General features: G+C 61.0%; 2 protein-coding genes across 13 annotated transcripts in view; both read left to right on the top strand.

The window, feature by feature from the left end:
• The window catches only part of MCF2L (MCF.2 cell line derived transforming sequence like), a 104,436-nt gene extending 96,485 nt beyond the window's left edge, over nt 1-7,951 (top strand). For 6 of the 12 annotated variants that reach the window (XM_081297221.1, XM_081297223.1, XM_081297213.1 and 3 more), the window contains 5 exons: nt 592-666; nt 3,544-3,665; nt 4,908-5,020; nt 6,154-6,257; nt 6,347-7,951. In XM_081297221.1, the coding sequence (XP_081153347.1) occupies nt 592-666; nt 3,544-3,665; nt 4,908-5,020; nt 6,154-6,257; nt 6,347-6,432 (500 nt within the window). In that variant the 3' untranslated portion in view covers nt 6,433-7,951. Of the gene's footprint in view, nt 1-591; nt 667-3,543; nt 4,331-4,907; nt 5,021-6,153; nt 6,258-6,346 lie in introns of those variants that run through there. The other 6 variants (XM_081297215.1, XM_081297214.1, XM_081297217.1 and 3 more) reach the window with 3 other exon arrangements.
• A 3,547-nt stretch (nt 7,952-11,498) lies between these two features.
• F7 (coagulation factor VII) lies at nt 11,499-20,621 on the top strand. The gene is made up of 8 exons (XM_081293695.1): nt 11,499-11,640; nt 13,977-14,137; nt 15,606-15,630; nt 15,707-15,820; nt 17,562-17,702; nt 18,451-18,560; nt 18,982-19,105; nt 19,652-20,621. Exons 1-8 carry the CDS (start codon nt 11,577-11,579, stop codon nt 20,245-20,247), a joined length of 1,335 nt encoding a protein of 444 aa, XP_081149821.1. The 5' UTR covers nt 11,499-11,576; the 3' UTR covers nt 20,248-20,621.

Raw genomic sequence — 20,621 nt, 5'->3', positions numbered from 1 at the left:
CCCTCTTTTCCCTTAGCTGCCCAGAAGTTGCCCTTCTGGCTGCAAACACTCTCCCACCACAGCCGAGACCCTGGTCAGGTACCCTCTCGGGCACTTGCTGGTGAGCGGGCTGGCCAAGGATGCCCGATTGAGATCCCATCAGCTCCATCGGCCTGGAGTGCTCCTTGGTGGCCAGAGGCCTGGCCACCAACCCTGGAAGGCTCCCTCCCAGTGCTCGAGGCCAGGCTGACCAGGGTCCTCTTCAGTGGCCAGATGCTGGTGCAGAGAACGGTGGGCTCTTCTCAGTGTGTAAGATGCTTTCGGCCGGCATCAGGCCTGAGAGACGCAGCAGCCCTCACAGTGCTGCACCTTTGATGATACAGAGCCAAGGACAGGTCCTGGGGCGGAGCCCAAGACTGACGTGGCCCAAGCCGCCGCCCAGCAGCCCCCTTCTTCCCCACTGCCTCCCCCTCCCCCTCCCCCTCGCCTGCCCACAAAGCTACTCTTGATCTGGAGGGAACCCCCGGTGCTGTGTCCATCCCATCTCACGGGCCCCCTCCGCCCCTGGCCACCCCTCACTCTCTCTCTCTTTGCCTCTGCCTCCTCCTGCAGCTTCTCCTACCAGTCCTGACAGAAAGGCTAAGCGGCATGCAGTAAAGAGCGACCCGACTCCCTTTGGTTTGCGAGGTAGCATGGCTCAGCTGCTGGACACCGGCCGGGAGGGCTGTGTGTGGCCCACGCAGGTCACCTAGGATGACACGAGCAGGCCCCACAGCCAGAGGTGGCCCTGGTGGCCTACAGCTAGATGCCTGGTGACAGATGCTGGGGGACACTGGCTTCCCACTGACCCCTCAGCAGACCTGCCCCTCATGAGTGACCTGGCTGGAGTTGGGCTGGGTTGTTGTCCAGTGGCTGTGGCAGGCGGTGGCCCCACAGCACCAGCACCCGGCCCGCCTCACCAGCTTGCGGCCTTCTGAGGCAATGAGGCGACAGATCTGGTCCACCCTCCCCTTGCAGAGGGGAGATGGGTGTGTGGCAGATGGGAGGATCAAACTCCATGTTGGGACCGGGCTTCTTGTTTCCTGCTCATTTATGTTCCAAGGGCGACCCCCAGGGACACCCAAGGCCTCCTCTGCCCAGCCAAGGATGCAGGTGCAGGAGAGAGTGTCACGTTTTAGATCCTCCTGAGCTGTGCAAACAGTCGTGAAGGTTCCCAGGGGCACGCTGAACAGCATCCCAGTCTGCCCCAGAGGCCACCCGTACTGCTGGGCTCTCAGGCTCATTCCGGTCTCCAAGCTCAGAGCCCCAAGCATCCCACGCCAGCCTTCTTGCTGCCGCTGGGCATGGTTCAGAGCCAGGAGCCGGTTGGCGTGCCCGCCTGTCCTAAGCACAGGCAGACACCCAGCCCGCAGCAGCCGAGACCCAGGTGGGCTCCGTTGGCAGCCTCTGCGAAGGTCTGCTTGTCCGTTAGGTACTTTCTGCTGGTGACCAAGCCTCTGAGCCCTCGGTGCTCTCAGCCCAGGGCACACTGCGAGGGCTGGCCGAGTTGGCCTGGCGGACACTGCAGGGCAGAACCGGCGTCTGCCCCCTTTGCAGCCAGGCAGCTTTGCCTCTGCAGGCGCCGCCCTCCTGTGAGTGGAGTGCGCAGTGTGTGCGCTGCCGGGAGGGCACCTGTGGTGCTGGGCCCACGCCCCCCACGGCTCCGTGGGCCACGACCAGTGCTTTACTGAAAGCCATGGGCCTGGAAATCGTTTTGCAGCATTGACAATATAAAGGACCATTCTGTGGAAAATGGTCACAGGCCACAGTTCACCTGAGCCTCATCTTGCACAGCATCCCCCAGCGTCCCAGATTGAGAGGGGGGCACCTGCTTCAAGGCCACTCGCCTCCAGTGCTCTGTGTGCCCACCCCTCAGCAGGCTGTCACTTCTCCCACACGCCTTCTCACGAGGGACCCTCTGAAGCCCGACAGAGGGCTTGCCCAGAGGCTCCAGGCCAAGCCCCCGCCTGGCACTGTTGGGGTCCTCTGGCAGTGCCAGAGGCTGAGCCCTGAGGTCTCCCTCACAGACACGATGCTAAAGCAGGGGTTTCCATGTCACATCCGGCTGGGCAGAGAGAAGGCTCTCTGCCTACAGAAGGTGCCTTGGCAGTCCTCGTCTTGTCCCGGCTGTCCTCGCAGACTTTAGTCCTGTTTGGTCAGAGGCCCCACCCGGATGGGGCTGTGGGAAGGGAGAGGACGTCTGAGCGGGATCCTGGCACCAGTGCTCCAGCTCCAAGCTGGGCTGCAGCTGCAGGTGGGCTGGGAGCAGGGAGGACAGGCAACTGCCCTGCAGACCCAGTCCCCAGGTCCTGCCCAGGCACAAGCCTGGTGTGACACCTGCAGAGCCAGCTGCACAGCCATCCCCCTCTCCTGCAGCCAGCCCCAGGAGAGAGGAGCTCGGAAGGGCTCAGGCTGCACCTGGCCTGGTATGAGGACCGGCCGGCTCCCTTGTCTAGAAAGACAAGGTGACTTCCAGGCCTCTCAGCAGAAGCTTTTCATTGCCAGCCTTGAACGTCCTCAGGCGTGGGAGGGAGCTGGCCTTCAGAGATGGTTTGTCTCTTGCAACCCTGACTTCGTGGGGGGGTAAGGCACACATGCACTCGTGCCTGGGGCTCCTCTGTGACCTCTTCACACCCCAGCACCTCTCTTTCATAGGAAAAGGCAGCTTCAGCCTGGAGCAGGCTGTGGCAGGTGCAAACCCACTGGGCAGTCTGCCTGTCTCTGACACGCTTGTTCCTTGTTGAAGCATTAAGGTGTCATTTAATGCCCTGGGCATCTGTCTTGGCCCTGTGCTTCTTGGTACTGAAGGCAGGTGCCCAGTGCACTTACTCTATTTATCACCATTGGGAATTCCTGGTCCCCATCTCCCCCATGATGGGAACACCACTGCCACCGCTGGGGGACACTAGGCAGGAGGAACACTAACAAAGCAATAGATATAGTCTAGGTCCCGCCTGGCTGGCCAGGGTTGGTGGGCTGGACTAGAGGCCAAAGTAGAGCCTGGCTTTGTTGCAACCACTGTACAGCCTGTCGTGGTTGCTCAGCATCCCCACCTGGGTGCTCCCTGCCCTGCGAGTACACAGCCCCCTCAGCTTACGGACCAGAGATCCGTGGGGTCGTTTTGGGCTAGAAACTGCCTTCCTGGCTGGTCTGGGAGGTGTTGGTTGTCACAGTGTTAACTGAAATGCCTTCTCCTCCAGTGTTTGCTATAGGGTGGGGGCTTGTGGGGCTGCAGCCTGACACAGGCACAGGTCTCCGTGCAGGGTCTGGGCTTTCTCTCCCCGTGGATTGGCAGCTGGGAGCAGATGCCATCACACCCCGTCAGTCTTCCTGTGACTTGGAACACAGTCCCAGCATTTTGACAATGGGTGGAGCCGGGAGCCTAGGCAGGCGGGTCCTGTGATTGGGCTCAGCTTGGACCCATGGCTGCACATTTCAGGGAGTCTGTGAGACTCGCGTGGAACAGCTGGATGGATGGCAGCTTCTCGTGGACGTGGCCCTCACTGGAGCCTCTTCCTCCCTTAGGCTGGAGCAAAACGTCCCACTCACTGGAGGTCCCTGAGGACGAGGGCGGCTGGTCAAGTGCTGAGGAACCCATCAACTCATCCGACGCAGAGGAGGATGGGGGAGTGGGCCCCAAGAAGCTGGTAACCTTGTCCTGCCTGGGTGGTGGTGGTGGGTGCTGTCCCCTGGAGAAGGAGTATTCTAGAAGACCGACCTCAGCCTGGGTCTTGCAAGTGCAGCTGCACTTCCTCACGCCGAAGTGCTCTGTGTTGGCCTGGGTCAGTGTCCATGCCCAAGGCCCCAGCACACTGTGTACCTACAACTTACAGCCCCTGCACAGTGTGTCCTGTCACTCACCCTCCACATGGAGAGAATGCACTAATTAAGCTTTCCTAACACTGTACACTGGAGCCTCCATCTCACTTTTTAAGAAATTGAATTATCTTGATTGTGGATTTGCAGAATCCCTAGGTATGGGCTCGCATGATAAACCATGTCCTGTTTTTAATAGTACAGCAAGAAAAGTCATTTACATATTAAATTACATATTAGAGTCGGGATGACCCCCACAAATACCTATTTGGGTCTTTCCCAAGAGGGCGCATTAACACTGGTCAAGAGTGAGAAGGGTAGACATGAGGACACAGGGAGGGCGGCGTGGCAGGAGGGACTGGGGCTGGTGAGCAGGGGAGAGTGGGGCCTGGGGAGGGGTTAGATCTTGTTCTCAGTGTGGAGATGCTGGCTGCTCTGGGCCCAGTAGGGAGCCAAGGTGGGGTTGTCCACCTGTGGCCCTCACCAGTCCTGCCCAGGCCCTGCTGCCAGAGCGCCTCCTGCAGCTCACGTGCTTCTGTGAGGCCAGGAGTGCCCGCCCACATTCCGCAGCAGAACTGACCCCATAGACATTGGTTTAGTGTCCACTGGGTACCAGCGTTCCCAACACCTGATAATGCAGGGAACACAACCTCTCACAGGAAGCACAAAACAGCATTCAGCCTTGTAACACTTTAGGTAAGGATGTCCTCCAAAGAGAACAGCCTGAGAGGGCCACCTAGAAGGAGCCCGCCAGAGGGCAGGCATTCCAGAAGGGGCGTTGCTGAGACCAGCACGGAGCCCAGTGTGCCCAGCCGCCAGGCCAGGGAGCCTGAGGACACCTGGCACCCACGCTTGGGTTTCTAACATGGTGATAACATGGGGCCTAGCAGCATCTTCCTAAAACAGGGCCTTGCTCCCACAGCGGGGTCTCTTGAAGCCCGCTCTGGACGCACACTCCCTGCCCTGAGTGGCGCTGCCCAGGTGCCAAGTGCAGCAAAAGTTCGTGTCCTCTTGCTGGCACTGAGCAGCAGGTGCTGACCTACTGGCACTCCGCCTGTGTCCGTCTCCCGCAGGTCCCTGGGAAGTACACAGTGGTGCTGGACGATGAGAAGGGGGGCCCAGACACCCTCGCCATGAGGAGCGGGGACATAGTGGAGGTGGTGGAGGAGGGCGCTGAGGGGCTCTGGTAAGGGGTCAGAGCTGGGGCCCCCCGCGCCCCGCCCTCTCCCCAGCCCCGACCCCCGCGCCCCGCCCTCTCCCCAGCCCCGACCCCCTCACCCCGCCCTCTCCCCCCCTCCCCCCGCCCTCTCCCCCCCCTCCCCCCGCCCTCTCCCCCCCCTCCCCCCGCCCTCTCCCCCCCCTCCCCCCGCCCTCTCCCCCCCCTCCCCCCGCGCCCCGCCCTCTTCCCGCGCCCCGCCCTCTCCCCCCCCCCCGCCCTCCCTCCCCCCCCCCGCCGTCCCTCCCGCACCCCGCCCTCTCTCCCCGCCCCGCCCTCTCCCGCGCCCCGCCCTCCCCCCGCCCCGCCCTCTCCCCCCGCCCCGCCCTCCCCCCGCCCCCCCGCCGTCCCTCCCGCGCCCCGCCCTCTACCCCGCCCCGCCCTCTACCCCGCCCCGCCCTCTACCCCGCCCCGCCCTCCCCCCCGCCCGTCCCTCCCGCACCCCGCCCCGCCCTCCTCCCCCGCCCCGCCCTCCCCCCGCGCCCTCCCCCCCCCGCGCCCTCCCCCCCCCGCCGTCCCTCCCGTGCCCCGCCATCCCCCCCGCCCCGCCCTCTTCCTGCGCCCCGCCCTCCCCCCGCGACCCCCCGCCGTCCCTCCCGCACCCCGCCCCGCCCTCCCCCCGCCCCGCCCTCTCCCCCCGCCCCGCCCTCCCCCCGCCCCCCCGCCGTCCCTCCCGCGCCCCGCCCTCTACCCCGCCCCGCCCTCTACCCCGCCCCGCCCTCCCCCCCCCGCCGTCCCTCCCGCACCCCGCCCCGCCCTCCTCCCCCGCCCCGCCCTCCCCCCGCGCCCTCCCCCCCCCCGCCGTCCCTCCCGTGCCCCGCCATCCCCCCCGCCCCGCCCTCTTCCTGCGCCCCGCCCTCCCCCGCGACCCCCCGCCGTCCCTCCCGCACCCCGCCCCGCCCTCTCCCCCGCCCCGCCCTCCTCCCCCGCCCCGCCCTCCTCCCCCGCCCCACCCTCTCCCCCGCCCCACCCTCTCCCCCGCCCCGCCCTCCTCCCCCGCCCCGCCCTCCCCCCCCCCGCCGTCCCTCCCGCGCCCCGCCCTCTCCCACTTCCAACGGGGGCCGGGGCCTCGCGCCGCTGCCCGCTGGCCCCGCCTCTTTCAGGTACGTCCGGGACCTGAGCAGCGGCCGGGAGGGCTGGGTGCCGGCCAGCAGCCTGTCGGCTGTGCTGGGCACGTCCGGCTCGGCGCAGTGTCTGAGCAGCTCAGGTAAGGCCCTCGGTGCCGGCGCGGCCCCAGCCCGTCTGACCGGAGGTGCGGAGGGCCGCCGCCCACCGAGTCTCCCGGTTTCCCCGCAGAGTCGAGCCCGGGGTCGGCCGTGCTGAGCAACTCCTCGAGCTGCAGCGAGGGCTGCGCGGCGCCCTTCTCCGACCTCCAGGGCTAGGACCGCTCTGCCCTGCGCCCGGCGCTGACCCGCATGCGGTCTCTGGTCGTCTTCTGCTCGGGCTCGCGTAGTTTGCGGAGGGGACGGCGCTCCAAGATAGCCAAACACTGGAGGACCCCAGTGCACCCGCCGGCCGCAGAGGACAGGGCCTCAGCAGCCGGCCCCCGGGGGCGGAAGCCAGCTCCCAGGACCAGGCCCCAGGGCCACTGCCGAGTGCACGGGGAGGGGCCTGGGGACAGCCCCTCACCCGCGCGCGGCCGCCCTCCTCGGTCTGGTGCTTGCTGTGGGAATGTCCCGGTGGGAGCCGCCGCGGAAAGCAGCCGCAGAGAGGGGCCTGGGGAACTCTTGTCTTTTATAAGTTTCTGATTTTTTAAAAACAGGGATTAATCCCGTGGCCATTTTTTGTGGTACTTTGGCCTCAAATCTTTACCAAGAATCACTGTGTTTACATGAAATGGTAATTTGATACTGTATTTGATATAAAACTATTTTTTTGTTACTGGGGTTTACATCAAAGCTCGTTGTCTATATCACTAAATGATTCGGGCACCCCTTGAAGCACACCTGGTCACAGGTGAACCCACACACATGGATAAGATCAGGTGGTGTCTCACAACCAAAAGCAGTAAGAAACCAGGTCCTTCTACATGCATCAGCCGCATTTCACAAGAAAATTTAAACTCTGATTCAGAAACCTTCTTTTCTACAAAATAAGGGGACTCTCAGTTTTTTAAAGAGCTTCACTGAATTAGTGTATTTTTGTTGTTTTTAAAGACAGTGTAGAGATGCAGTTTCTGTGGGGTCTCTGAGCTCCCTGTCCACTGTGCTGGGTGAACAGGTGTGCTGGCGCCTCAGGCAGGACCAAGTCCTTCTCTGGCACCACCTACCTGGCCTTGCAGGAAAGTCCACAGGTGTGGTTAGGGTCACCTTGAGTGATGTGTTCAAATCATGGCAGAACTGGAACCAAAACCCTTCTGCTTTTCAAACCCTTTTTGTGTTTCAGAAACAAATCTGTCCTCTTGAGACTTCCCGGAGGGTAGGTGTGGTATGAGTGTTTGTGTGTGTACATACGATCTGGATGTAAAGGCATATTTATGGTCTCATGCTGCTGAACATGTGTCACTTTATAGTCCTCCCTGTCTCCTTGCCCTGCTGCCATGGGGGCTGCCGCCCCGCTGTGGCCAAGGTGAAGCGCCCTCCCCACCCTGTGGTGCGCGGAGCCCTTGCTGGCCAGACCTCCAGAGGAGGGAATCACGCAGGAGGCCTGTGAAGACGCTTCTCCTGGTACACACTTGGAAACGTGGCAGAGTGTGGTCCGCCTCATCTCCAGTCCAGATGCGGCTCCTTCTGTCTCCACCTGGGCTTGCCCTCTCTCTGTGATCTCTCCCTCATGAAGGCACTTTAAAACGTCATGTTTCATTGACTGTTACTTTTCTTTTAACTGCTAATGTAAATGAAATTTAAAAGTCAGAGCTCTTTATTGTATGGATGAAGTTTGAATAAACGTCAGAAACCCCTGCTCTCGGCCTGCTCTCTGAACACGGGCCGGCCCTGCGGAGCCCCAAGGTGGTGTAGGGCCTGCACAGCCAGGCAACAGCGGCTGGCGGCTGGCAGGACCCAGGGAGCGCAGGACTTGTAGCTTGGGTGCTTTACCCCGTCCGCTGTGGTGATGATAAGTAGTACCCGGTGGACACGTCAAAACGTGAAGGTGACCCGAGAGTACCTTTACAGAATAACACCCCACAACTTCAAACCAAAGTAGCGGAGAGTGGCCCAAGAGAGGAAGGGAACACAGTAAACAGAAAACATGAAATGGGATCCAGAGAGGCCCCACCCACAGAAGGTGGGAGGAAGGTGGTGACCTACACAGGAGGCTGACTTACAGGAAGAGCACTGAACTGGATAGGCAGGTAACTGATGAAGGATCCCTGGAATAAGAATATGCCAAGATCGAAAATAAAAGAAAGCAAGAAGACCAGGAAAGTACGGAGCAGAGGAAGCGGCATAACAATGCTGAGGACACAGCCATGGAAATAGGGCACTTAGAGTACAAGGAACAGTGTGCAAACACCTAAGCAAACAATAATAAGCCCAAAACACAGAAAGCAAGCCTTGGCAGGCAGGGCGAGATGCCACTTCCTCCTGTAAAAACTGTTAACTGTCCTTAAAAATAGAAAAGGCAGTGCCATGTTCCAGCACGCCTGGTGCATTCTCCAAGTGTCTACAAACCAATGAAAAGACTGTGGTAGGGTGATCATTTACAGCAATTTGATTTCTTTGTTATTCATTCATTAACTCAAGTATTTTATTTCTTCTGGGCCAATTTTAACAATTCAGCTTTTAAACGTTTGTTTTGAAGACATTTGGGGGTCTGAAAGCTATTAGAATAGACAAATAACTGCTAAAGGAGACCCTGAAACATTTGCTATTGAACATTTGTTTAGAAGAATTTGGGAATGTAAAAGTATGTTTCCAAGACCTGGATTAGAAAGGCCACATCATGGGGATCTGGTCCCTAGAGCTGGACAGGTGTCCACGTGTTGGCCAGGGTCTAAGGGCTGCAGCTGAGGCACGGCTGAGATTGGTTTTACAGCCAACTGCATCTAAGCTTTACGTAACACAATTAACGAGTTACCCATTTGAGGAAGCTGAAAAGTAGGTCCAGCAAACTCATCAGAAGTGTGAAAAGGAAAGGAGAAAAATAACAAAACCCAGACAGACCAAAGCCAAAGGCTTGTCCCCAAGAAACCTCACAAGATGGACCCATTGGTCCACAAGGAATAACAGCTTTTAATTGAGAGAACCATAGGAACAAATTCCTACTAATACGTCTGGGAAACAGAAAAAATAGGAAACTTCTTTTTAAAAAGCTAAATTGTTAAAAATTAGTCCAGAAGAAATAAAATTCTTGGGTTGATGAATGAATAACAAAGAAATTAAATTGGAGTTGAAAAAAACTCCAGATCGTACCAGACCAGGTGGTTTTCTAGGCATATAAAGGTATTTACACAAACTGGTTCGAACAAAAAATATAAATATTCCTGAAGCAAGTTTTTCCTTGGTACACAAAGACAGATATTATGTACGAAAAACATGAAATTATGAAGATGAATACAAAAATTCCAGAATCCCAGCAGTATGTTACAAATAAAAGTCCCAGGAGCTGGGGTGCGGCTTGGTAGTAGGTGTGCCTGCCCTGCTCCCCACTGGAGGCCCGGGCTCCAACCCCAGCGCCACCCTGCACAGGCACAGATGACACTTACCCAAGCAGGGGTGTCCACAAGGCACAGATGTGCGATGGCAGAAACATGGTGCTCTCAAAAAGTTGGCTTGAACACACTGAAGGAGAACCTGGCCAGGTGCAGCGGTGCAGGGCACGGTTTTTACTGAGCAGTCATCTGCCATGTTAGGCTACACAAGGGATAGAAGGGAATTTCCCTAACCAATAACGTGTATCTAACAGAATCTTCACCTCCAAACTTTATGTCCCAAAATCCTTCAGAATCATCCCCACTGAGGGCAAAACACAGGGAAGCCCTCCACCGCTCATAGTCCTTCAGGGGAACATGGGATTGCAACAGGAAAAGGAAGTGAGGCGTGGGGGTGGAGAGGAACTAGAAACCCAGGGAGAACAGACCCCCAGAGACATCCCTAGCAGCAACAAACCGAAAACAGTCGCTATGTCAACAGCAACCAAGTGATGAAACTTGTGGATAAAACACAACATGCCATAGGCCACGAGAGAACCCCTAGGGAAGTGGAGAGATGCTTATGGAGGGGGCATCCGGCGTCACCAAAATGTCAATTCTCCTCCAAATTAGCCTGCAAACTTAAGATACTTCTATCAGAACTCCAGCAGCGCAGTCTTTGTAGAATGAGAAAACTAGCCATAAGGCACGTGGCAGAAGACAGATCCCAGTGCAGCCCTGACGGCTCTGAGCATGGGCCAGGAGCCTGCCCTCTAGGTGGAGTAGGGAGCCAGCTCAGCCACCCCACCGCAGGCGCGGAGAGCGCAATCCTGAGCAGACTACAACAAGCAGCCTCCCAGCACCGGCTCCTGAGGACCCAAGAGTGGAGGTTTCCACCTGGACCCTCAGGGTCTCATCTGCTTGGTCTCCCTTTCACATCAGACCCACGGCACAGGACCTTGTGACTGGTCTCAGCACACAGGGGACAGGCCCAGGGCTGCTGTTCCACTCCTCCCGTGGACCCCCACTCCTTTGTGCCTAGGTGCCTTTTTGTCCATCTTTTAAAGTGTAGCTTTTGGGTCTTTTTAAATAAATCGCTCCTATCTCAAGGCAATCAGAGCCTGATAATCTGCCTGTTTTTCAAGTTCACGAAGGATCTGATCCTATGCCCAGCCCCACAAATCTGCCAGGGAAAGGAGGGGTTGAGTTTGAGCTGGACAGTTTGTGCGTTTTATCCCAAAATGAGCAGCTGCTCTGAGGGCTGAGATGACCACAGGTGCAGGAGGACATGGTCAAGTCAGGGCCAACCAAGGGAAGTCCAGCTCTGAAGGAACATCAGCAGGAACCCATCTCTGAAAGGACATTTGCCCTCAGAGGGTTCAGCCCAGGCCCACTGGACACCAGGAGGCATGGGTGACCTTAGATCTTGAAGCTGCTGGAACAGCCCAGCTTTAGCACAGGAAGTCCCTCATCCTCAGAAATCTAGCTGGCGGCTGGGGAAGTGTGGGGAGGGGTGGCCGTCCCAGCCAGGGTGCCACATGCAGCAGAGACAGGCTTGGTGCCGGGCACAGCAACTTCTTGCCCTCCTGAGAGGCCTGGGCCTCCCCGGCCCCTCTCCAAGTCCTCCATCCTCACCCAAAGCCTGCTCTTTTCAGCACTGCGACACAGCCTAGTTTTCTCTGGGGTGGAAATGTCCCCACTTACTGTCCCGGGTCCGAGAGCCTTGGAATTCTGCAGTGCACCTGGGGCGCCCCTGCCAGACGCAGGCCTTAACTCACACTTCTGCCAGGAACCAGGGCTTTCCCCAGCACCCTGTCCTCCCCCCCTGCTGGGCACCAGGGCTTCCGCTCCTGGCCTGGGGTTCAGACGCCCTTGCCCTCCCCTCCTCCGCCCAGCTCCTGCCCTTTGCCCCCTGTCCCCTCTGGACGTCCACAGCAGGGAGCCGCTGAGCTCACCATGGCTTCCCACGGGCTCACCCTCCTCTGCTTTCTGCTTGGACTTCAGGGATCCCTGGCTGCAGGTATGTCCTCTTGGGAGGGCTTTCCCAGGAGAGAGGTGCAGGCCTTTACAGCAAGTCCTGAGGGCTGGGCCCTGGCCACCCAAGCCTTGCCTCTGCTCTGGACAGGCGTCTGCCGGCCACTGGTAACACTGCCAAAAAGCTAGTGTCCAAGTGCCCATGGTGCACGGAGGAGCAGCTACTCAGTCTGCCTCCCTCCCTCCCTCCCTCCCTCCCTCCCTCCCTCCCTCCCTCCCTCTCCTTCTCTCCCTCCCTCTCCTTCTCCCTCCCTCTCCTTCTCTCCCTCCCTCTCCTTCTGCCTCCCTCCCTCTCCTTCTCTCCCTCCCTCTCCTTCTCTCCCTCCCTCTCCTTCTGCCTCCCTCCCTCTCCTTCTCTCTCTCCCTCCCTCCCCTTCTCTCCCTCCCTCCCTCTCCTTCTCTCCCTCCCTCTCCTTCTCTCCCTCCCTCCCTCTCCTTCTCTCCCTCTCCCTCTCCCTCCCTCTCTTCCTCCTTCTCTCCCTCCCTCCCTCCCCTTCTCTCCCTCCCTCCCTCTCCTTCTGCCTCCCTCCCTCTCCTTCTCTCTCTCCCTCCCTCCCTCTCCCTCTCTCCCTCTCCCTCTGCCTCCCTCTCTTCCTCCTTCTCTCCCTCCCTCCCTCCCCTTCTCTCCCTCCCTCCCTCTCCTTCTGCCTCCCTCCCTCCCTCTCCTTCTCTCTCTCCCTCCCTCCCTCTCCCTCTCTCCCTCTCCCTCTCCCTCCCTCTCTTCCTCCTTCTCTCCCTCCCTCCCTCTCCCTCTCTCCCTCTCCCTCTGCCTCCCTCTCTTCCTCCTTCTCTCCCTCCCTCCCTCTCCCTCTCTCCCTCTCCCTCTGCCTCCCTCTCTTCCTCCTTCTCTCCCTCCCTCCCTCTCCCTCTCTCCCTCTCCCTCTGCCTCCCTCTCTTCCTCCTTCTCTCCCTCCCTCTCTGTGAGATCAGGGGTTGAACCCAGGGGCCCTCTACAACTGTCCAACATCACCAGCCCTTTTTAAAATGTTTTATTTTGATACTGGCCTCACTAAATCATCCAGGCTGACCTTGAACTTGTGATCCTCCTGCCTGGCCTCTCAAGTCACTGGGATGGCCGGTGTGCGCCACATTTAGCTGAGGAATGACCGTTATGACCCTTGCTAATGGGGCAGACTTGGCTGGTCATTTTTCAAGAAACTTTTAGGAGCAGGGTGCTCTCCTGGGTGCCCGTGGGTCCTGCCTGTGAAGCTGGACAGCGGAGAGGGATTGCACAGAGCAGAGCTCCTGGGTCCCAGGTAGGATGCCTCCGACAGTCCGTGGGACGCTGGAGCAGGGTGGCCTGCCACCACAGCCCACACGGGCGGGCGCTGAGCCTCAGGAGAAAGCCTGGGGATGCGTGGCAAGCTGGGGCACCTTGTGTCTGCTGCTCCTCGCTCTTCCCCAGCTGCCCTGTTCCCTGGCCTCGCTCTTCCCCACTCTGCCCTCACCTACTGGTGTCCCAGGAAGCCTCAAACTCAGCCAGGCCTCACTGCTGGGACCACCCGCGCCCCGGTGAGGGTGGCTCTGCCTCGACACCCCTCCTTCCTCCTTTACAGCCTGTCCTGAGGGGCCCAGGCCACCCAAGCCTCCCACCCACCTCCTAGAAGCTGCTGGGGTCTCTGGGAGAATCAGGAAGGGGCGTGGGAGGCCTGGGGAGGGCAAAGGTCTGCAGCTGAGGTGCAGCACAGAGGTGAGGAAGGCCCAGTGTGAGGCAGGCACCCAGCCTCGGGAGCTGGCACAGGGGGTCAGGATGCCCAGGGCTGTGTGGCTTGGGAGGTGCCTCGGGCCTACACCCAGCCTGTCTCTGCTGCAAATGGCACCCTGTGCTGGAAGGGCCCACAGCCTCCCCACGCTTCCCCAGCCCAGCCACAGGAACGTGGACCGTCTGTCACCTGTGAGAAGCCCAGCAGGACTCGTGCGTGCCCGTCACACCTGGGCAGCACGTGCTGTGTTACCATCTTTCCCCTCAGGGTCACGTCTTCCTAAGCACAGTGTGACCGCAGCACTGGGTGCCCTGGTGTGGCCTTCAGACTCCGTACGCACAGTCCCCGCAGCTCAGGCTTCCTACAAGACTGAGCGTTTCCTTAAGATAAAGTCCTAACTGTGGGGCATTCAGGTTCAACAGGGAGGGTGTGTGAGAGTGGCTTCCATGAACCCGGTGCCAGGTGGCCGTCCCCAGCCCTCAGGAGAAGCCCACCCCCCTCAGATCCTCTCCGTAGGGAAGCCCTCAGGACAGCAGGACCGGGGCTCCCTTCAGTGTGGGGTCCTGTTGCTGATGGGCTGGAGGGTTGGGGGCGGCCATGCTCACGGGCTCCCTCTCAGTCTTCGTGACCCAGGAGGAAGCGCACAGTGTCCTCCACAGGCAGCGGCGTGCCAACTCCCTCCTGGAGGAGCTGCGGCCAGGCTCCCTGGAGAGGGAGTGCAAGGAGGAGCAGTGCTCCTTCGAGGAGGCCCGAGAGATCTTCAGGAGCCCAGAGAGGACGGTGAGTGTGGGCCCAGCCCAGGAGGCCGCAGAGGCCGCAGAGGGAGGGAGCTGGGCTCTGGGGCCACAGCCACATCTCAGTTTCGCCTCGCGGATGCGGCTCTGGGGGCTCCAGCCAGGTGACCGCACAGGGCCCCGGCAAGCACAGCCCTGGCCATGGGGGCCTCTGCCCTCCAAGACAGTTTCAGCTCCTCTGCCAGGCTCCCCACTCTCCCGGGCCCAGGAGCCCTCCAGCACACCCTGTCCGGGCTCTCTGCCCCACCGCGCAGACACATCTGAAAGGCACATTCCCTGGGTCCCTGGGCTGCCCAAGGAAGTTGGCCGGGACCCAGGGCTGCCCATGCATCTCAGCACCACTGACAGACGCAGTGAGAAGCTGGCCTGGTGCCCCCCTGCCCCAGGACCTCCCAGGGAACAGGTGTGAAGAACCTGGAGGTGTCCTGGGCCGCCAAGGGCTGTCTTCACTCCTGGTGTCAGGCCTGGAGATGCGTGGACAGGCAGGCTGGCCAGCTGCCCTCCATTCAAACTCTCCCCTTGGAATATTTTCGCCAAGAGTGGAATGGAGATATGACGGGCAGACTAGGACTCGGGGTGATTCCAGCTTATCGCTAGAGCAACGTCTCAGGAAAATGGGAGCCAGAGGCATCCTGGGTCCCCAGAGGGGTCCCAGGGCCCCTGAGACCCCAGGCCCTCAGCTCACTCTACAGGAGGTTTTCCAACCAGCTGACTCAGGCCAACACACTCCCAGGGCACTGCACGCCCACCGAAGCCTCACACTCGCGGGAGGCCCGCTCACACCACGCCCTCCGGACACCCACGGCCCTCACCACGCGCCCTGGCCCTCCACACCTCACACTCCCCTGGAAATCTCCTGTCCTAGCTGAGGCCAGCTGCCCCTCTGGGCGAACAGGGTCTGTGCCTCCTCCTCCACTGTCCCCCCACAGCACCCTCTGACCTTAGCTTCAGCTGGACCAAAGTTCTCCAGGAGCTGCTTTTCACTCACCAGGCGCTTGGCCGTTCCTGAAGTCCTCCGCCCACTCTGCCCCTCTGCTCCTGTCACCCCCAGGGTGCACAATCACCTGTCTGCAGACGGAGGCCCCCAAACATGTGTCTGGTTCCAGGTCACAGATGGGGAGGCCAAGTTGGGACTGGACTCAAGTGTTCTGGCTTGGGAGAGAGGAACACGTGGCCTCCGCCAGAGCGCCATGTCAGGGAATAGAGAAAGTCCCCTCCAGAGGAGGCCACCTCCTCCACAGAGGATGACCTCTTCCCAAGTGCCCCACAGAGGCCCAGGTCCACCCCCGCCCGCGCTCCCCCTGAGGGTGCCGTGGTGGCGCTCTGGGTGTCTCCCTCTGGGTGTCTCCCTCTGGGTGTCTCCCTCTGGGTGTCTCCCTCTGGGTGTCTCCCTCTGGGTGTCTCCCTCTGGGTGTCTCCCTCTGGGTGTCTCACGGGCTCCTCCTGTTCCCCAGAGGCAGTTCTGGACTTCCTACAACGGTGAGCAGGCCACGCACCCTCTCCAGCCCACCCTGCAGCCCTTCTCTTCGGCACACTAATGCCGGCTCACCCACAGATGGGGACCAGTGTGCCTCGAATCCATGCCAGAACGGGGGCTCCTGTGAGGACCAGCTCCAGTCCTACGTCTGCTTCTGCCTCCCCGACTTTGAGGGACGCAACTGTGAGACAAGTGAGGCCAGCCTCCTGCCCGGAGGTCGCAGCCAGGGCCCTGGGCTGAGGGGAGGGGCCGGCACAGAGTCTGTGCAGGGCTGGGGTCCACCTGGTCTCAGCCCCCATGGGAAGTTCTAGGAGACACTGAAGGCCCCTTCCAAACTGAGAGGTCTAGGAGCCTGTGTCTCAGGATTCCATGTCCCCTTTGGAACCAGCCCTGGGAAATTCAGATAGGCCTCCATCCCCAGAGGTGAGTCAGCTGGTGACAGTCACCTTCCCGTTGCTATTACAAAGGTCAGAGGTATTTTTTCAGCTGATAAATATGAAATCATTGCCAGGCTTGTAGTTCCCCCAGACCACACCAGGCTCGGTAGCCCCCCAGGTCACAAAGAACTCAGAAGTCCCCCAAATCACACTAGACTCAGCAGCCCCCCCAGATCACACTGGGCTCAGCCATCTCCCAGATCACACTGAACTCGGCAGCCCCCCAGGTCACACTGAGCTCAGCAGCTCCCCAGGTCACACCAGGCTCAGCAGCCCCCCAGGTCACACAGAGCTCAGCAGCCCCCCCAGGTCACACAGAGCTCAGCAGCCCCCCAGGTCACACTGAGTTTGGCAGCCCCCCAGATCACACCAGGCTCAGCACCCCCCAGGTCACACTGAGCTCAGCAGCCCCCCAGGTCACAAAGAGCTCAGCAGCCCCCCCCCCAGGTCACACTGAGCTCAGCAGCTCCCCAGGTCACACTGAGCTCAGCAGCCCCCCCCCCCAGGTCACACTGAGCTCAGCAGCCCCCCAGGTCACACTGAGCTCAGCAGCCCCCCTCCAGGTCACACTGAGCTCAGCAGCCCCCCCCCCCCCGTCACACTGAGCTCAGCAGCCCCCCCCCCAGGTCACACTGGGCTCAGCCATCTCCCAGATCACACTGAACTCGGCAGCCCCCCCCCCCAGGTCACACCAGGCTCAGCAGCCCCCCCCCCAGGTCACACAGAGCTCAGCAGCCCCCCCAGGTCACACTGAGCTCGGCCACCCCCCAGATCACACAGGGCTCTGCCATCCTCCAGCACTGGGTTTGTTATCACAGTGCAGGACACAGAGTCAGACCGCGGCTGGGTGCCGGCTTCCAGTCACCCTGTCCAGTGGTGTCACCAACCAGGGAAGCACCCCTGAGCTGGCATCCAGGAAGCGTCCTGGGGCTCCGTCACATGGGTGTGGCTGATCGCTGGGGAGCCCCTGAAGGCCCAAGGCCTCCACCTATCATTCACGTTGTCATTGGACCTCCACCTCCCGGTGAGCCTTTGCTGAGTCTCTCGGACAGGCCTCCCCTCCAGAGCCTGGGCACACACATGGAAAATGCCCACAGCAAGGAAAACTGAGGGACGGTCCCCTCCTCTGTTGGGGCAAGGGTCCAGCTGGCTCACCCGGGCTCAAGGGCCGCTCTGACCCTCTCACTGGGAAGGTCTCCATTCTGTGGACACTCTCACTGTCCCCAGAAAAGGTCCAGCTCTCCCCGGCCCTCCTTAGCCTCCCACCAGCTGCTTGGAGAGCTGATAGTCCTGGAGCCACCCACACCCCCTGGCACCCCCTGAAGCCGCCTGCCTCTCCTCGGGCAAGGATGCTCCAGGTCTTGTCCTTCCTGACCGCCCACAGGCTCTGAGCCCACACTGCACACCACCGCCATGCAGCACGAGAACAGTGGCCACTGGAGCTGTCTCTCGCTGACCTTGCTAAGGCCCCTCTCAGGTTGTCCCCTCTGTCCCAGACAAGAACGCCCAACTCATCTGTGTGAACGAGAACGGCGGCTGTGAGCAATACTGCAGCGACCGCGAAGGGGACAAGCGCTCCTGCCGGTGCCACGAGGGGTACACGCTGCAACCGGACGGAGTGTCCTGCATGCCCACAGGTACCAGGCCAGGGGCTGTGGCTGCCCCTGCCAGGGAGCCAGGCACCAACCCTGGCCTACCAAGAGGTGACATGGCCTGATGTACACTGGGCTCCCACTAGGTGCCAACCCCCTCTAAGGGCCCAGGCCAGAGAGGCTGCCCCACCCGAGGGCAGGCCAGTGCCATGGAGCCCAGCACAGGACCCGGGCAGCTCACCACATGGTCCTGGGCCCCTGACCGTGGCAGACAGGCCAGGGAGTCTAACAAAGCCTTGTCCCACCTCTCACACCCCCTTGTGGGGCCTCCACGGGGTTCCTGGACGCGAATGACAGTGTCTGTACCCACTGCTGCACAATTCTGGACCACAAAACTTCCCAAAGGCATGTGCTGATAGGAAAACGGGAATTTCCTCCCAATGAAGCTCAGGCTGATGGACTGCCATGCCCAAGTGGGGGCACCCAAACCCCGAGGCTGGCAGGCCTGGACGGGGCAGGACCTTCTCATACAGGCAGAGACAGACAGGCGGGGTCCCAGGACAGAACCCCTTCACCTGGGTGAGGCTCTCCCCCTGCGAAAGGCAGACAGGACCCAGTTCCAGGAAGCAGGGCCTCTGCCTCTCCACGGCAGGCCCCTGAGCCTGAAGAGAGGCCCCAGCAGGAGCCTGGGTGGAGTGGCTTCTCGTCCCCGGGGTTCACGTGCTCTCAGCCCTAGCCACGAGCACCTCCCTCCCTCCTAAGCCGCCACCTCTGTGGCTTTTGTTTTATGTAGCTCAATACCCATGTGGGAAAATACCTATTTTGGAAAAAAAGAATGCCAGCAACCCCCAAGGCCGAATTGTGGGGGGCAGGGTGTGCCCCAAAGGGGAGTGTCCATGGCAGGTAAGACGTCCTAGGCCCACAGACCCGGTCTGCAGCCCCCGCTTCCCCACCCCAGGGCACGCAGGCTCTTGGTGGGAGCTCGCTGGCCCCAGGACTGAAGGGGCCCAGCCTGCCCAGCCAGCCGCGCAGGGCGGGAGGGGAGGGAGGCCGCCCTGAGGCTACTGCAGAGGACTGTGCAAGGTGCTCCCCAGCTCGGGTCACCTGTCACTGAGGTCTGCAGGTGCACAGCAGAAGCCCACCCTGATGTCCTCGGCCAGTGCCTGCAGGACTCTCTCAGAGTCAGGCCCACACCATTTTGCTGGGGAGGGATGGTGGCGGCCCCAGGTTTTAGGTGGGGGTCCACTCAGTCCAGTGCACCCTCTGGGCTCAGGGAAAGCCAGTGGACAGGGAGGCCCTGCCAACCATGTGACCTCCTGCCCAGGCCGTGCTGTTGCTGAACAGGGCGCTGCTCTGTGGGGGCACCCTGCTGGACCCTAGCTGGGTGGTGTCCGCAGCCCACTGCTTTGACAAGATCCGGAGCTGGAGGAACCTGTCCGTGGTGCTGGGTGGGTACTGCCCCGCTGTGGTCCTGAGGGAACTTCTCTAATGACCCCAGCCCAGCTGTTGAGGCTGCAAGCTCCCCACTCCCCCAAACCCCTGATCAGACGCCTGTGCGAAGGACAGCCCTGGTGGGACCACTTGGCCACCATCCTGTCCACGCCCTCTGCTCCCAAGTGGAACTGGGATGACTCAGGGACCACACAAGCAGGGCCTCTGCCCGGTGAGCCTCAGCCAGGCAGGCGCAGGAGGCACTGAGGAAGGAGGCCTCGGCTCAGAGGCTCTCTGAGAAAGTGGGACCTTCTCATCCGCCCAGTTGTGGGGGGGTCCCCCACTTCCTCCTTAGGTGCCCTTGACTCTAGGTTCCAGATTCACCTGTCCACACCTGTCCACACGCCGTCTCTGGGGAGGCTCTGTGGATGACCCTGAATACCAAGCCCCCAGGCCCAGAGGAGGCTCAGGTGCCCCACCCACGGGCTCCTGACCAGAGGGTGAGGTGAGCGAGAGCTTGGGGTGTCCAGGCCTGATGTGGGAAAGCTGTGGCTTCCCCACAGGCGAGCATGACCTCAGTGAGGACGACGGGGACGAGCAGGCCCGGTGGGTGGTACAGGTCATCATTCCCGACAAGTACATCGTGGGCAAGACTGACCATGACATCGCACTTATCCGCCTGCATCAGCCCGTGACCCTCACTGACCACGTGGTGCCCCTCTGTCTGCCGGAGAGGGCCTTCTCGGAGAACACGCTGGCCAGCATCCGCTTCTCGTGGGTCAGCGGCTGGGGCCAGCTGCTGGACCGTGGTGCCACGGCCCTGGAGCTCATGGCCATCGAGGTGCCCAGGCTGATGACCCAGGACTGCCTGGAGCAATCCAAGCAGAGGCCGGACTCCCCGGTGGTCACAGAGAACATGTTCTGTGCCGGCTACCTGGACGGCAGCAAGGACGCCTGCAAGGGGGACAGCGGGGGCCCCCATGCCACACGCTACAGAGGCACGTGGTACCTGACGGGCGTGGTCAGCTGGGGAGAGGGCTGCGCTGCCACCGGCCATGTCGGGGTGTACACCCGGGTCTCCCAATACACGGAGTGGCTCAACAGGCTCATGGACTCCAAGCCCCAGCTGGGCATCCTGCGGCGAGCCCCATTCCCCTAGCTCCCCGGGAAGCCCAGCCCTGCCCTGGGGACGCTGCTGCCACTGGCACTGTGTGGAGCTGCCCTGCATCAAGTCCCACCCTCCTCACGCTCTTGGTGCTAGGGAGAGAAAGGAAGAAGCCCAGAGAGCGAGGGATTGTCAGGAGAGGGAGGTGGCCAGCCCAGGGTGCCGGGCAGTCCTGAAGGAGGACTGCAGAAGACCTGGCCTCCCCGCCTGGCCCCCCCAGCACCCCGTCTGCGCGTGCCCTGCCTCTGAGACTGCACGGCTATGTACACGTGTGTACACATGGCGGGGGCCGCTCTGAAGGCTGTGGCTCACTTCTGCCTTTCTGTATCGGTGTCTCACCCTCCTTCCATTAAACGCAAAGCACCTCA

The sequence above is a fragment of the Spermophilus citellus genome (genome assembly GCF_964194105.1).
Source record: "Spermophilus citellus genome assembly, chromosome: 1".
Taxonomy (NCBI): Eukaryota; Metazoa; Chordata; class Mammalia; order Rodentia; family Sciuridae; genus Spermophilus; species Spermophilus citellus.
The sequence above is the reverse complement of the archived record's forward strand: the minus strand, read 5'-3'. Positions and strand labels throughout refer to the sequence as shown.